The 17154-nt window shown below is 52.1% G+C and overlaps 1 protein-coding gene across 1 annotated transcript in view; it reads right to left on the minus strand.

The window, feature by feature from the left end:
* Positions 1-17154, minus strand: part of TOGARAM1 (TOG array regulator of axonemal microtubules 1) — a 36387-nt gene that overhangs the window by 4005 nt on the left and 15228 nt on the right. Inside the window, exons 10-21 of the mRNA XM_030950065.1 lie at positions 16580-16680; positions 15408-15488; positions 14988-15151; positions 14005-14179; positions 13736-13870; positions 11441-11585; positions 10109-10214; positions 9533-9768; positions 6677-6835; positions 4457-4583; positions 4195-4313; positions 2447-2636 (exon numbers count right to left, since the gene is read on the minus strand). Coding sequence (XP_030805925.1) covers positions 2447-2636; positions 4195-4313; positions 4457-4583; positions 6677-6835; positions 9533-9768; positions 10109-10214; positions 11441-11585; positions 13736-13870; positions 14005-14179; positions 14988-15151; positions 15408-15488; positions 16580-16680 — 1738 coding nt within the window. The remainder of the gene's footprint in view (positions 1-2446; positions 2637-4194; positions 4314-4456; positions 4584-6676; positions 6836-9532; positions 9769-10108; positions 10215-11440; positions 11586-13735; positions 13871-14004; positions 14180-14987; positions 15152-15407; positions 15489-16579; positions 16681-17154) is intronic.

Here is a 17154-nt window from a genome sequence, read left to right on the forward strand (position 1 = left end):
TCCCAGGCTGCTCCAAGCCTCATCCAGCCTGGCCTTGGACACTGCCAGGGATGGGACAGACACAGCTTCTCAGGGCAGTGGTTCAAAAGAGTTATGAGTGAAAAATTCCACGTTTTTCCTCCTGTTTCCTTCCCTTCCTCCCTTAGGGTCTCACACAGACCCCGGCCCTCAATGCTCTCTGTCCATCATCGTTATTCCAAGAAGATCCAAGACTTTTCTCAGAAAACTTGCTGACCCTGATGCCTTGTGAAGGCTGAGCGGTTGGTGGAGTTCCAGAATAAAGCAGGGATTGATTCAAAGGATCTCCTCCATGGATCCACCTTGGGCAGCACCAGAGCCCAGCCAGGGCTGCACCCAAGACGAACCAAAATGGCCCCAAAATGCACGGCCGGGCACGGGGTCTGTCCCTGGGATCAGTTCTGCTCCATTTGCATCTTGCAGTTCATTGTCCCATTCCAGCTTTAGCCCCGGCAGTCCCACCCTGCTTGTTTTTCTCTCTCCAGCCCACGGGGTTTGTGCTCTTGTGTGGATGCCATGGGACAGACAGAGAAACAGCAAGCGTCTCTCACAGTGACTTGTGAGAATTTTTAGGGAGTTGTAAGGATGTAATAACTTGTTAAGTATAAACAATCTGCAGGTGATTTTCTACTAGAAAGTTAAAACAGAAGTTTTTCCACTTTGTCTTTCTGTTCTCCTCAGTGTGTGAGGAAGATGTTTTTGTTAGTTAGCCAATCAAAGAGAATCGATCGTATCACTCTATAAAAACCGCGTGGTTCTCTTGAATAAAGCCTTCTTTGCTCCTTCTACAATCCTGCCTCCTGCCTGTTCCTGTGCCATTCTTGGCACAAGAGTGACACTCTTGGGCCTGAGATTTGGATCATTTGTCCTGGGTGCCCAGCTGGGGCAGGAATTGTTTTGTCTCCCTGCTCTGTGCACAGAGCTCACCATCCCCTGATAGGCAGCCCAGACCCTCACACTGAAGCAGCACAGAATGTGAAAATAGAAAAGCTGAACCTGAGGCATCAGCCCAGCTCCAAGCCCTCTGGATCCCAGCCTGTTGCAGCGTTACCTGTTGTAGTGTGCATTTTAGTGCTTTTTAGTTTGTTTTTTTTTAATGTGCTTGCTGTTTAATTTGTAATTTTTTAATTTCCTTATGCTGTCCTTTTCTCTGCCTTTAGAGTGGCACAGGTTGCCCATTTTGTATTTTATGTTTTTAAAACTAGACTTGTTCCTTTATTGTTATTTAGTTAAGTGTTAGTTTTTTGTTTGTTACCTAGCTATTTTCTGCCAAGTTTTAAACCCCTCCTATCCATACCCCTTCCCCAGAACTTCCTTTACTCCTCCTTCCATGAAATGCCAATCTCTCCCTGAACCTGCCCTTTCGCCTAGGAACTTCCTTGTCAGTTTTGTATTCTTTCAAACCCCATTAGCTCACTGCAGCTGTTTTCCTCCTTTGAAATCCTTCATTGGTTTATATACCTTGGATTCCCCACCTTGTGTTCCACCCCCAGTTCTCCTGATTAGCTGGAGATTGTATCCTCCCCTGAGACCTGCCCCCCTTTATAAGCCATTGTTTGCCCCCAGTTTGGGGTCCTGGGACCTTGGGGAGGGGGAGTTTTGCCATCTAATAAAGTTACCCCGAGTTCTACCCCAGGCCTGTGCTGTGGCCCTTTGGTTTCACTGGTAGCTGGGATTCTCTGGAGCCTGAGAGAGGGGACTGTCACCCCATGTCACCATCCAGCCAGAGCCTGAGAGAGGGGACTGTCACCCCCGTGACCATCCAGCCAGAGCCTGAGAGAGGGGACTGTCACCCCCTGTCACCATCCAGCCAGAGTCTGAGAGAGGGGACTGTCACCCCCCTGTCACCATCCAGCCAGAGCCCAAGAGAGGGGACTGTCACCCCCCTGTCACCATCCAGCCAGAGCCCAAGAGAGGGAACTGTCACCCCCATGTCACCATCCAGCCAGAGCCTGAGAGAGGGGACTGTCACCCCCCTGTCACCATCCAGCCAGAGTCTGAGAGAGGGGACTGTCACCCCCCTGTCACCATCCAGCCAGAGTCTGAGAGAGGGGACTGTCACCCCCTGTCACCATCCAGCCAGAGTCTGAGAGAGGGGACTGTCACCTCCCTGTCACCATCCAGCCAGAGTCTGAGAGAGGGGACTGTCACCCCCTGTCACCATCCAGCCAGAGCCCAAGAGAGGGGACTGTCACCCCCTGTGACCATCCAGCCAGAGCCTGAGAGAGGGACTGTCACCTCCCTGTCACCATCCAGCCAGAGTTGGAGAGGGGACTGTCACCCCCTGTACCATCCAGCAGAGAGAGAGGGGACTGTACCCCCCTGTCACCATCCAGCGAGCTGGAGTGTCACCCCTGTGACCATCCAGCCAGAGCCCAAGAGGGACTGTCACCCCCTGTGACCATCCAGCCAGGACGTGTGGCATTACCCTGACGATGCTGGGGAGCACCAGGGCCGGGCTGCTCTCCGTGTCCAGCAGCAGCTGCCGCACGCCGCGGATGCGCTCCCGGAAATCTCTGGCGTTCAGCGACCCCACGAGGTCCCTGAGGTACTCCTCACTCTCCAGGGCACTGCGAGGGGCTGCTCTCCGAGGGGCCTCGTGGCTCTCCGTGCTGTCCCTGTGGGAAAGGGAAATGTTGTTCCATCAGTTGGAACAGGAGACTCATCCCACACGTTCTCTTCTCATCTAAGTGCAAGTATCAGAAGTAAACACAAAGTTTCACCTTAAATATGGTGAATTAAAAAGAGATCACCCAATAGTAATTGCTGTTCCCAAAGTCTTATATCCACTCTGCTCCAAATGCAGCTGGTTTTGTGACTGGGAACAACTGGGAACTTCCCTTACATCGTAGCCACCCCACTAAAATCCAATGGGACCGACAACAAACCCCCACTATTTACTGTCCCCTCATCTGCTAGTAACCCCAACATACCTCCCATAGCAAGCCCCACTATCACAACCAACCCCATCCCAAAACCCCCAAACTTATTGTAGTTTAAATCTTTAATCCCAGAGTACTTTAAAGGCTGATCCCAGGCCAGGTGTTACCTCAGCAACTCTCCATGCTGAGCTGAAAACCCAACAGCTCTTCCTAGAATATTTCACAACAAATTTCCTGTGGCACCTGATCTCATTAGAGAGTCATGGAAAGAATTCTAAACCTGTGGAATCACCTCTCTGTCCAGGTATTTACAGACCAGGCAGTCATTACCTCACTCCTAATTCCTGAACACAAGGCTTGGATGGGGAATGGAATAAGCAATCAAAACTGTAAATGTAGAACTAGTTATTATTTTGGACTGTGGAGGGTGTGTTAAAGAAATCTGGTTCTGAAGAGACACTGCAGTCACAGGCCTCTGAACTCTGTGTTCTTGGATGAAGTTTTTGGCTTGCTTTAAATTTGGGGGTGCTTCTTTTTCAGCTCATTCAATCACAAACCATGGAATGGTTGGGGTTGGAAGGAACCTTAAATCCCCCCAGTGCCACCCTGCCATGGCAGGGACACCTCCCACTGTCCCAGGCTGCCCCAAGCCCCAATGTCCAACCTGGCCTGGGACACTGCCAGGGATGCAGGGGCAGCCAGGCCCCTGAGCAGAGGCAGTCCCAGGGATGGGTTTGTCTTTGCTCGAGGCAGGATTAATCCACAGCTTCCCACCATCCTGCACCTGTGTGCACCACAGGGCCTCCCCAGAGTTATCCTGAGACCCCAGCTCCCAGGGTTTGTCCCACTTGGCCTTGATGGCAGCTCACGTTCCATGGATCCATGTAAGAGCCTGAATGAGGGATGTGGGACTCCAGGGGCTCTCCCAAATGCAGGTTATTGTATCCAAGGTGTCCCAGCAGCCCAGGGCCGTGGGTGACAGAGCTGTGCCCACAGCTGCCAGCTCCAGCTGCAGGCAGGCCTGCACACCCTTAGTTTAGGTTACAATGCATTATAGACTTTTCTGTGCTGAGCATCTTCATACAGCAGAACCAATCTGTACCTTAACTTTTACCTACAGCCCATCATAGCTGCTGTAATTACCATATTCATGTTACTGCTCTCCAGTCACTAAAAGTTAGATCAGGACTCTGCTTTTCCTTGAGGAATGTTTAACTTTCCCAGCCCTGTGTGGCTGTTTCTGTGCTCCTCCCTTGGCCAGGTTCCTCCCAGGATAAGCACTGGAGCTCATTACCTGTCTGAGATATTGGGAGCATCTCTGCAAGTAGAGGACGACCGCAAATGTCCAACATTTCCAGTCTGGGAACGCCTCCCTTTGGCTGAGGGTGTATCCAAGGGCATCTCCCCCAGGCCCTGCACAAAGGCACAGCAGGAATTCATGGACCAGGGGAACCACAGGGAATCACTGTGGCTGCAGTGCTGCAATTGTCCACACCCAAGAGCCCCCAGGACACCTCCAGCTGCCCCAGGAGCTACACAAGAGCTTTCCCACACACCTTCTCTCGTAGGCTGCCAACAGTTTCCTTAATGTAAGGCAAATCCTTGGCTGGCACAAACTTCTCCAGGATTTTATCCAAGTCAGGATGAGCCATCATGCTGAAGAGCATCCTCCGCCCGTAGTACCTGCAGGGAGAGCACCAGGACATCCAGAACAGGGACTGCGTTGTCACTGGGTCATGCCAGGTGTGTGATTCCAAAATGGAAGGGTGCAGGGACACTGTGTCCAGGGAAGGCAATGGAGCTGGGAAGGGGCTGGAGAATCCCTGAGGAGCTGGGAAGGGGCTGGAGAATCCCTGAGGAGCCGGGAAGGGCTGGAGAATCCCTGAGGAGCTGGGAAGGGGCTGGAGAATCCCTGAGGAGCTGGGAAGGGCTGGAGAATCCCTGAGGAGCTGGGAAGGGGCTGAAGAATCCCTGAGGAGCTGGGAAGGGGCTGGAGAATCCCTGAGGGAGCTGGGAAGAGGCTGAAGAATCCCTGAGGAGCTGGGAAGGGCTGGAGAATCCCTGAGGGAGCTGGGAAGGGGCTGGAGAATCCCTGAGGGAGCTGGGAAGAGGCTGAAGAATCCCTGAGGAGCTGGGAAGGGGCTGGAGAATCCCTGAGGGAGCTGGGAAGGAGCTGGAGAATCCCTGAGGAGCTGGGAAGGGGCTGGAGAATCCCTGAGGAGCTGGGAAGGGGCTGGAGAATCCCTGAGGAGCTGGGAAGGGGCTCAGCCTGGAGCAAAGGAGGCTCAGGGGCCCTTGTGGCTCTGCACAGCTCCTGCCAGGAGGGCACAGCCGGGGGGGTCGGGCTCTGCTCCAGGGAACAGGGACAGGAGCAGAGGGAACGGCCTCAGGCTGGGCCAGGGCAGCTCAGGGTGGGCACAGCAGGAATTGCCCCATGGAAAGGGGGCTCAGGCCTGGGCAGGGGATGTCCAAGGAGGTTTGCAGTGCCCAGTCACTGTTATTAGAGCTCTTTTCCAACCTCAGTGATTCCACGACTCTGAGATTGCTGACTCCCCTTTCCATCCTCCCTCAGAGGATGTGCTCAAGGATCACTTTAATTAACTGAACAAATTAATGAGAACAGCCTTCCAGTTCTGCTGGCTTTAACCAGGGTGGTCCAGCCTTGTCAGCCAAAGACACGGATCAGCTCCAGGTGTGGATTCCAGAGCCAGCATTCCCTGTGTGGCTGCCCCTCCTCTGTGCCAGCACAGCACACCCTGTGAGCCCCTCTCCTCCTGCAGCCAGGGTGTGTGGGAGCTATCCAGGTGCTTCCTGCCACGGGCACTACCCTGAGAGCCCTGCCAGTGCTGGGATAGCAGCTGCACTCAAAGGTTGGTTTGGAAGGGACCTTAAATCCCATCCCCTTCCACCTCTGCCAGGGCAGGGACACCTCCCACCAGCCCGGGGTGCTCCAGGCCCATCCAACCCTTACTGCTCCCCCAGTCTTTTCCCTCCTAACCCATCCTGCCCTGAGGGCACAGCCCCAGAGCAGCTGGGCTGTGTGCCCAGAAGTGCTCACCCCATAGCCCCAGAGCAGCTGGGCTGTGTCCCCAGGGAATGCTCACCCCACAGCCCCAGGGGCTGTTCCCTGTGCCCAGGAAGTGCTGACCCCACAGCCCAGGGGCTGTTCCCTGTGCCCAGGCAGTGCTGACCCCACACCCCAAGGGCACAGTCCCTGTGCCCAGGCAGTGCTGACCCCACACCCCAAGGGCACAGTTCCCTGTGCCCAGGCAGTGCTGACCCCACACCCCAAGGGCACAGTTCCCTGTCCCCAGGCAGTGCTGACCCCACAGCCCAGGGGTTCAGGGCACAGTTCCCTGTCCCCAGGCAGTGCTGACCCCACACCCCAGGGGTTCAGGGCACAGTTCCCTGTCCCCAGGAGTGCTGACCCCACAGCCCAGGGGCTCAGGGCACAGTTCCCTGTCCCCAGGAGTGCTGACCCCACACCCCAGGGGTTCAGGGCACAGTTCCCTGTCCCCAGGCAGTGCTGACCCCACAGCCCACAAGTTCCCCGTCCCCAGGCAGTGCTGACCCCACACCCCAGGGGTTCAGGCCACAGTTCCCTGTCCCCAGGAGTGCTGACCCCACAGCCCAGGGGCTCAGGGCACAGTTCCCTGTGCCCAGGCAGTGCTGACCCCACACCCCAGGGGTTCAGGGCACAGTTCCCTGTGCCCAGGCAGTGCTGACCCCACAGCCCAGGGTTCAGGGCACAGTTCCCTGTCCCCAGGCGTGCTCACCGTGTCTGCTGGGAGCTGTCCTGCACAAACCTGGCCATGGCGGGCAGCAGCCGCTCGGCCACGGGCCGGCCCGCGGCCAGGACGCGCTCGGGGCCCAGGCGCTCCACGATGTCCCCCAGGTGCTGGGCTGTGCATCTCCTGACGGCCGAGTGCAGGTGGCTGGGGAGGGAAACAGGCCTGAGGGACAGCCCTGCAGGGCAGCTCCCAGCCCCACCCGCCCTGCCAGCCAAACAAAGCCCTGCAACCACGGGATGGGCTGGAAGGGAGCTCCAGGCCCATCCCCTGCCATGGGCAGGGACACCTCCCAATAATCCCTGGACTCAGGCAGGGGGGGTTAGAATTTCAGTTCTAGTTTGCATTCAGATAATTTCATTTTACAAAGCATATGACTGTTCTTTCAATGAGCTCTATGAAAAACCAGCCCCTGTGCTCAGAGACACATCTGGGCACTTGACTAAATCTGACTAAAGCAAATTGACTTGATATCACTTTAAAATTGACTAAAGCAGTGTTCAATTGACTCCTAAAGATCCTGCAGGAGCCTCCTGATCCCTGCTTTGCACAAAATAAACACCTGTGCTGATGCAAAGGAGAGAACAGCCAGAATCAGCTTTCAAACTCGTGCAGCAAGTGATCCTGTTATCTAAATCCTGCTGCCCCTGCTGGTCCCACTTGTGCTCAGGAACAAAATCCTGCAAACTCTAACACCTCCAATTTTATATTTGGATTAAAAATGCTACTTCGAGGACAATTTGTAACTCCTGCTGCACTTTCCAGGGGGAAACAAGAATTGAGAGGCCGAGAGACCTCACTCCATGAAGCAAACAACCCCTGCTCATGGAAACAGCTGGAAAACATTTGTGTGCACACAACACCTTGGAGTTAAACACAGTGCATACAGGTAAGAAACAGGATTTTAAAATTCCTGAAGTAAAATCACTCTCAGCTCTATCCTGGAATCATGCTCCTGGATCATAACTGCTCACAGAATCCCAGACTGGGCTGGGGAGGAACCTGAAAGCTCATCTTGTTCCAACCCCTGCCATGGGCTGGGACACCTCCCACTGGAATTATTCTTGTTGGGAAAGCCAAACCCAACTTTGGAGCTGATGAAGAATCAGTATTTCTGTCTAGTCAGGGCTGCCAGCATTAGAGTCATGATCACAGAGGGCTGGAAAGGAGCTGAGCAGAAACCAGGTACATTTTAAGAGGTCCCATGAATTGTAAGTGACACCACAATTGAAGGATTGTGTTGTGGTGAATTTAAGCAACTCAGCCCAATTCAGAGAGAACATCCCTGTGGAATTGCAGTTGTGTCAAACAATCCTTTTCAGTTCCTACTGAGACACAGATTTCCCCTCTGAAGGGCAATTCCACATTCCTGTCATGGTCCCTGGAGCTGGAGCTGCCCTGTGCTCCAGGAGCTTTCCATGGCCAGAGCTTCCTAAAGCCAGGCCTAGAAAAGCTGCACCTTTAGGCCATGCCCTGATGTGTGATCCATTAAAAACCTCCTGTACTCCATGAATTGGGAAAGTGGGAGCTGTGAACAGATTAATCTGTGCCCAAAGGCTGTATTCAGCTCAGTTCTGATGCCCTAGATAGCAGCAAACCTGTACAAACTCACAAACTGGAGGGGACAAATCCCTACAGAAAACCCCTGAGCAGGTGAGTTTGGATCTCAGGGAAGGTAGGAAGGTCTGGCAGAGACAGCCCTGCCCAGGAGGGCCAAGGGGCTCTGAGGCCAAGAAGGGAGAACCCAAACAGGCCACTGCCCCTTGGTGCTGAATAAAGCCAGGGGCAGTTCCTGCCTGCTGCTCCTGAATTCACAAAGGCATGGAATCAGCCTGGTTTGGGTTGTGGGTCACAAATCCATGGGCAGGGACACCTTCCCCTATCCCAGGCTGCTCTAAGCTCTGTCCAGCCTGGCCTGGGACACTTCCAGGGGTGGGACATCCATCCCAAGTCAGTCTGGATCCCAGTAACTCATAAAGAATGGAAATCCCAAGGCTGACTTTTGCCTTTCAGGCTAAAGAGTAGGAAACTGCAGCAGAGCTGTCAGGAGACAGAATCCATGTATCCCCCAACAAGCAGCTGCCCAGGAAACAAAAGAGAACCTTTTCAACTCTGAGGATTGGAGCTGTGCAGGAAATCTGTGGAGAGATTTTGAATGGAGCACCTGAAATGTGTCATGAAGGGAAATGGAGCCCGGGAAATGTCACCAAGGGGTGGCAGAGAAGAGAGGAAGCACCAGGGGGGGCACCCAGCTCAGATGTGGTGAGCAGTGAATGAGGATGGAAAAGGAAAACAGACTGAACAGGGCCAGGGAAAGAAGGGAATTAACTCCACAAAGGAATGGCACTGAGAAGGAAATTAAAACGCAGACACAAAGGCTCAGCCTAGAGAGGAGGAATCAAGCAAGATAGATGCAGCTAGTGAAGTGGAAGTTATAAATCAGTTTGCTAAATAAAGAGAGGTGCTGAAAAGTGGCCAAGGCAGGAACTGACTGCAGAGCAAAGGAGGAAAAGAAGGAACATTATGTCAGCTTTACCAGGCAAAGCAGAACAGCAGCTCCCCAAGAATATACAGTAACAGCAAATAAAAGCACTGAAGTGGTGCAAAACAGCCAGAAAATACACCAAAATCAACAGCCAACCTCTTACATAATGCACAGAAAGGAACAGAGGGGCTTTAATTCAATCTATGCCAACAAACATTGTCCTGGGTAGAGGTTTAGCACAGCTGATTTACTGGTTTTCAAATTTCTGTCTACTGCACTCTGATTTGATGGTAAAAAGCCTACATTTGATAAATTTACTCTATTCACAATATTCTTTATAAAGTCTTTATAGGAATTACCTTTGCCCTCCATTTATAAGAGAACAAAGTGCACGTGCTGGAGTCACATTATTAACCATGGCCTTCAGTGCCTTGTCTACCTCTTCCCTTATAAAAGTGTTGGATTCCCCAGCTTTGTGCAAAAGGACTTTTACTGCATTATCTAGTTCTTGATCCATGCTCTTTTTCAGGTGGGTGAACAAATCCCCTAAACAGACCACAGCAGCTCGAGAAACACCTGAGCGTAAATTCTTGACCTGCACACAGGAAAAACCCAAAAAACAATGAATAATGTTGATCAGAGAGACTTGAAAATAAATATTCATGTTTGCCCTTTGTCATTTTTAAGTAACATTACAAGCAACTGAGAAACACATTTCTAACTTGATTCACAATGGGTGAGAATTAAAATACACACTCATAAAAATGTTATAAAGTTAAAATCTACATTTTCTCAGCCTCTGAGTCTCAAATCATCCTTGAGACTGCTCAGTTGAGGAAAACTCACCTGTGGTGAGCATAAATCATTTCAGAAAGCTGTAAAATACATATATACACACAGAGGGCCAGTGGAATATTCTGATAGGAAAATTTAACCTCTTGAGCCACAGCCAGAGTTGTTTCATGGAGCTTTGCAGTCAGAATAGGGGCATGGTAGGCAGACAAGCACCTGACAAAGTTCAGACCTTCAATTTTCTTCTCCCTGTGTGAAAAAATAATTTTTAAATTTCCATCCATTTGAAAAGTCTCATTAAAATACTCAAGTGTGGAATTCTAAAGGATCAAATAGCAAACAAAATAGATGGTAAAATAAAGCAATGAGAAATAATCCCAGAATGGTTTGGGTTCAAAAGGACCTCAAATCCCACCCAGTGCCACCCTGCCATGGCAGGGACACCTCCCATTGTCCCAGGGTGTCCCAATGTCCAGCCTGGCCTTGGGCACTGCCAGGGATCCAGGGGCAGCCCCAGCTGCTCTGGGCACCTGTGCCAGGGCTGCCCACCCTGCCAGGCAAGAAATAAAGCAGGAAACTCTTTCCAAGCAAATCTGTCTTTTCCCGTGGGACTGTTCCAGCACAGCACCCACAGCTCTGCTCCCAGCTGGCAGCAGTGGCAATTAAAGGATCTGTTTCCTTCCCCAGACTGAGGGGAGCAGCTCTGCCAGCACATCCCAAGTCAGGAAGCACCCAAGAGATGCTTTTATTCCACACAAAGCACTAAGGATGAGCTGCTAATTCCACACAGAGCACCTAAAGGAGCTTCTAAATTCAGATAGAGCCCCAAAGCTGGGCTGCTGATTTTACACAGAGAATCAAGGCTGGGCTGCTGATCTTACACAGAGCCCCAAAGCTGGGCTGCTGATTGCACACAGAGCCCCAAGGCTGGGCTGCTGATTTTACACACAGAATCAAGGCTGGGCTGCTGACTGCACACAGAGCCCCAAAGCTGGGCTGCTGACTGCACACAGAGCCCCAGGAAGGTGGTGGTGGTGCCTCTCCAGCCCTCAAACTCAGACTCCCCAAGCCTCTGGAGGCCCGGTTCCCAGACCTAATTTACAAAGCTCCTTTAATCTCAAACTTGACTGAACCCCCCTGTTGGATTTAGTCCTTTTCTGACCCAGAGATGGGGTAACTGTTTTAAAAACCCCTATTTTCAATAACTTCTATATTTACCCAGCATGTATTTGTTCACATACAAACACATACTATATAAACCTTGTGTCCAACTTTAAAAATTCCCCACAAATCCATTTCCCACCCCGTTTCTCCCCTCTCTCTGTGTGTCCTGGCTGTCCTTGCCCTGTGCTGTGTTCCACACCAGCCCAGCCCGTGCCCAGCCCCGTGCCCAGCCCCGTGCCCTCCCTGCACAGCCCCGTGCCCAGCCCCGTGCCCAGCCCCGTGCCCAGCCCCGTGCCCAGCCCCGCACGCACCAGTCGTGGTCAGCCAGCAGCGCCAGCGCCTCAGCCAGGGCGGGCTCGGGCCGGGGGAAGGGCAGCAGCTCGGCCGGGTCCAGCACCTCGGGGCTCTGCGTCACCGGCGGCTCCCGGCAGCGGCCCCGCCCCGCGCACGGCTCCTCTGCCGACAGGGACACGCCCGTTAGGGACAGGGACACACCGTGGGACACACCATCAGGGACACGGGACACACCATCAGTGACATGTGATACACCGTCAGTGACACAGGACACACCATCAGGGACACGGGACACACCATCAGTGACACAGGACACAGCCCTGACACAGGACACACCGTCAGTGACACAGGACACGCCATCAGTGACACAGGACACACCACCAGTGACACAGAACACACCACCAGTGACATGCGACACACCGTCAGTGACACAGGACACACCATCAGTGACACAGGACACACCATCAGTGACACGGGACACACCGTCAGGGACACGGGACACACCATCAGTGACACGGGACACACCGTCAGTGACACAGAACACACCACCAGTGACATGCGACACACCGTCAGTGACACAGGACACACCATCAGTGACACAGGACACACCATCAGTGACACAGGACACACCATCAGTGACACGGGACACACCGTCAGTGACACGGGACACACCGTCAGGGACACGGGACACACCGTCAGGGACACGGGACACACCATCAGTGACACAGGACACACCATCAGTGACACGGGACACACCGTCAGGGACAGGGGACACACCGTCAGTGACACAGGACACACCGTCAGTGACACAGGACACACCATCAGTGACACGGGACACACCGTCAGTGACATGCGACACACCGTCAGTGACACAGGACACACCATCAGTGACACAGGACACACCGTCAGGGACACGGGACACACCGTCAGGGACACGGGACACACCATCAGTGACACAGGACACACCATCAGTGACATGGGACACACCGTCAGTGACACAGGACACACCATCAGTGACACGGGACACACCGTCAGGGACTGGGGACACACCGTCAGGGACACGGGACACACCGTCAGGGGACACACCGTCAGGGACACGGGACACACCATCAGTGACACGGGACACACCATCAGGGACACGGGACACACCATCAGGGACACGGGACACACCATCAGTGACACGGGACACACCGTCAGTGACACGGGACACACTGTCAGTGACACAGGACACACTGTCAGTGACACAGGACACACCGTCAGGGACACGGGACACACCGTCAGTGACACGGGACACACCGTCAGTGACACAGGACACACCATCAGTGACACGGGACACACCGTCAGTGACACAGGACACACCATCAGGGACACGGGACACACCGTCAGGGACGGACACACGGCGGGACACGGACACACAGCGGGACAGGGGACACGCCGTCAGGGACAGGGGACACGCCATCAGGGACAGGGGACACACTGTCAGGGACACGGGACACACCATCAGGGACAGGGGACACACCATCAGTGACACGGGACACACCATCAGGGACAGGGGACACACCGTCAGGGACACGGGGACATACCATCAGGGACAGGGGACACACCGTCAGGGACAGGGGACACGCCGTCAGTGACACGGGACACACCATCAGGGACAGGGGAACCGTCAGTGACACAGGACACACCATCAGGGACAGGGGACACACCATCAGGGACACAGGGACACACCATCAGTGACAGGGGACACACCATCAGTGACACAGGACACAGCCCTGACACAGGACAGGGCTGACTTGTAACAAGTGAGTTTCTTTGGCTTGCTGCCTGGATGCGAACTGTCAGGATCTTTGCATAGACAAAACTATGTATTATACAGATTCTGGAAAATAAACGGTTCCCACACATCCATCAGTAGTCCCGTCCCGTTCGTGCTTGTATATAAACTGCCGGCGCACATCAGTAGCAGTTTCTACTCTTAACGTTTTCCTACTGGTTATTTTAAAGGCAATTCAGTGCCAAAATGCACCCAGAAAAGGGTTTTGGGGACAGGAGGGACTCGCTGTGCTGTTAATGCATTGTATCATTTCAGATCCTGATCCAACTAAAAGCCTCTGGTGTTTCATGAACTCCCTAACAGATTCTAGATGAAAAGTGATCAACTGAATCCCCCCTGAGGAATTAAATCCCCTCCAGCCCCACAGCACTGATCTTCCAGAGCACCTCAGGACTGTCCCCTGCACAAATAAATCATATTTTGAAACTGTCCCACTCCACCTACCCAAATATTTTAAGAGTTTACTGTCCCAGCTTACCAGAATCTAGCAAGGATGAACACTTGGACCTCTTCAAACTGGATGTTCTTTTCAGGGGAGGGTTCAAGGCCACATTTTCTAAGGACAGAGATCCATTTCTTGGTGATGTCAGTAAATCCCCACAGAGACTAAACCCTAGGAAAGAAGGAATGGTCAAACTACAATAAAACTAATCAGAACCAAGTTAAAACCCAGAATTACCAGCCCTAATTTCCATTTCAGCAGCATTGAACAGGGAATATTCATTTAAGACAAACCCTCATCCTCACTTTCTGCTGTGAGTTTCTCTGGTTCACTCATACTCAGTCTAATCCTTTCCCAAGGGAATTCTTCCTTCCCTTCCAAGTCTTTGGCTTCCTGCTGCTCTTTATGGTTGTGTTCTTTGTCTTCTTTCCTCCTCCTCCTCAGCTTCTCCTGAGCAGATTTTGACAAGGTCACTTTCATCTGCAAAAAAAAAAAAATCAAAACAAGCATAAGTTACCCCAGAACTGAATCCCCAGTTCCTGATGCTGGCCAAGGTCAGCATGGAAAATCAGGATCTTCTCTGATCTGCCCCTTCTCTCTCTCCTGTGTTTATGACACTTTTTGTGCCTCAGGAAAACTCAGCAAATAAATTTAATCCAGTGAAATTTAAGTTCGGTTTAATAAATTTAATCAATTTACTCATTTGAATCTGATCCTGCCAAGGGTTCACATGTTCAGGGGCAATTAGAAAATTAAGACACTGTAAATGATTAACTTCAAGTTTCAGTATTCTTCAGATGCTATTCTCAAGGCTTGCAGAAGGAGTTCCATTTCAGTATTTTTTGACTTTGTATCACACTTCACTCAGATAAATCTTGCTCCATTTACATTTGTAAATAGATCTTAACAAACAGCACCACTCCTCAGAGACCAGATTATGGCCAAATATTCAGGAAGGCTTTAAAGAAAAACTTCTGATTGGAGCTGGATTAATTCATCCCTGGGGAAAAGCAGACCTGACCCAACCCAGCCAATCCCTCCTTCCACATCTGCTTGTGCTGTGGGAGTCAGGGAGGGCGTTTCCCAGCTCCACTCCTTCCTGCAGCCCTACTCCAGGGATCTGAGCACGGTGGGAAGGTCCTGGCACATCCAGGTGGCACCAAAAGAGAATCAGGAGCAGCAGCCCAAAGGCTTTGGCTGCTCCAGTCCAACTCCTGCTGCCCCAGCACAGACTGGGAGTGAGCAGGGCTGGCTTCACCCCACGGCCACCAGGCTGGGCAGCTCTTACCTCTCCTTCCTTCCCTGCATGGCGACAGGAATGGGAAGGGCTGCTCTGCTGGAAGCTTCTCCCTGGGGCTGCCTCTGCTCCCTCCCTGGCACCCTGGGCATCCCCATTGGCCACACAGGGCATGGGCTGGCTGGCAGCTGGGCCAGGAGGGCTCCCAAAAACACCTGGAGGGCAGAACACGGGGTCACAGACTGCTGTGGGATGGAAGGGACATCAAACCATCTCATTCCAGACCGGAATTGTCTGTCCAGGAACTGCAACACTTCCAAACATCATTCTTTGTGCCCCCATTGAACTGGGGATTGTGAACAATCTAAAACATTGCACAGATCTTTTTGTTCTTCTCCCACTCTACAAAGGCACATTTCCCTCATCTCATAACTCAAAGAGACACAGGGGATGATTTTGGGTCTGCAGTACCTTTGCCAACAACAGCAACGTCTCCGGATGCGAAACCCAGATCATCCTTTGGTGCAAAGCCAGGCACTGACTCTGCAGGGCCTGAAAGCACAAAGAGCACTCACTCATCCCTCTCGTGGGGGTTATGCTTTGGGATGTGTTTCATCCTCCTAAAATGTCACCCCACATCTGAATTGATCCCTTTCCTGAACCAGGGCATTGCCAGGTCCTGAAGCCAGCAGGATCTGTTGAACACGCAGATGAGGAATGCTCACATCCCCCTGACAGGAGCCTGGAGCCAGACTGGGAATGTTCCCCTGGAGAGGAGAAGGCTCCAGGGAGAGCTCAGAGCCCCTGGCAGGGCCTGAAGGGGCTCCAGGAGAGCTGGAGAGGGACAAGGCATGGAGGGACAAGGCATGGAGGGACAGCCTGTGGACACAGCTCCCTCAGCTCCTTTCCTCCATCCAGCAGAACCAGAACTGATTAAACACAAATAATCCTGATAGTATAGGGATAAAATGTTTCCAAAATCAAGGGATGTTCAGGGGAGTTGGCAAGAAAGGTTGGGCCTGGTAGGCCCTGGGAAAATGTTAGGCTTGACTGGATCATGTGAAACTGCACCTGTGTAATCATTTAATGACTATGATAAATGATTGTTAAATGTGATGATTGTTTGGTAATTGGATGTAATTATTGTTTAATTGTAACAAGAATTATGAGAAATGATGTTTGGGGGTTTGATGGAAATTACAAAATCCATGCTTGGATGAAATCAATGCATACAATAGAACAATAGAAGTTTAATAATGAATATGTAGGTTATATAATGATCAGGGTATAAAAACATGTCCATCCTGAACCCATGTCCAAGTCAGCTTTGGGTCTGTACCCCTGACACCCAGAGCTCTTCCATAAAAGCAATAAAAGCACAGAATCATTCTGTGATTATGTGTTCCTGAACACAAATAATCCCCCACAGCTCAGGGACCTGTGGTGAAACCCTGGGAGGGTGAAGCACACCAGCAGCACTTCACCTCAATCCCACAGGAAATGAGCTGCAACTCCTCACCTGAGCACCCTGAAACCCCAGTTTGCCCCAGAGCAGCTGGAAATTCCCTTTGTTAGGAGGGATGTGGGCTCAGTGCCCACCCCAGGGGCACTCTGTCCCTCAGTGGGCACTGACAGGAACATACCTGTGCTGGGGGAGTGCTCTGCCCCCTCTGGCTCTCTGGGCCTTGCTGGAGATGCTTCTGCAGGATGGGATTTGCTGCCAAGTGCTGGAAAAGTGTCTGACCTGTGCAGATAAACACGTGTTATAGGTGCAACTCTGCACAATGGTCACAGCCCAGCCAGAAACAACAACAGATTTCAGTTTCTCCATGGCAAAACTATTTCCAGAATTCCCATGAATGTTCACACTGAGCAGGAACAGAATTCAGTGGGAATTATTTGATGAGCAGGTCCATTATGAAGAACACCCTAAAGAAAACCCTTATGGGGAAACGTTACACCAGGACTACATTTAGGATACACCCATAAAGTAAGGAATTGTTTGGCCTGGGAATTGATGATGCTGCTTCCAACCTGGCCAAGGAGAGTGACCAAATCCTCCTGCCACAACAGGGATGAGCTGTTCCCAGCTCAGTGGCCAGCAGAGACATCCACCAGGAAAATGCTCTTACCTACTGGAACAATTCAAAACGATTTTAAATTTCAAGTGATTCTCTGGAATGAAAGATGACGGAACCCAGAGCCAGTGCAATACCCA

Source organism: Camarhynchus parvulus, chromosome 5 (assembly GCF_901933205.1).
Source record: "Camarhynchus parvulus chromosome 5, STF_HiC, whole genome shotgun sequence".
NCBI lineage: Eukaryota > Metazoa > Chordata > Aves > Passeriformes > Thraupidae > Camarhynchus > Camarhynchus parvulus.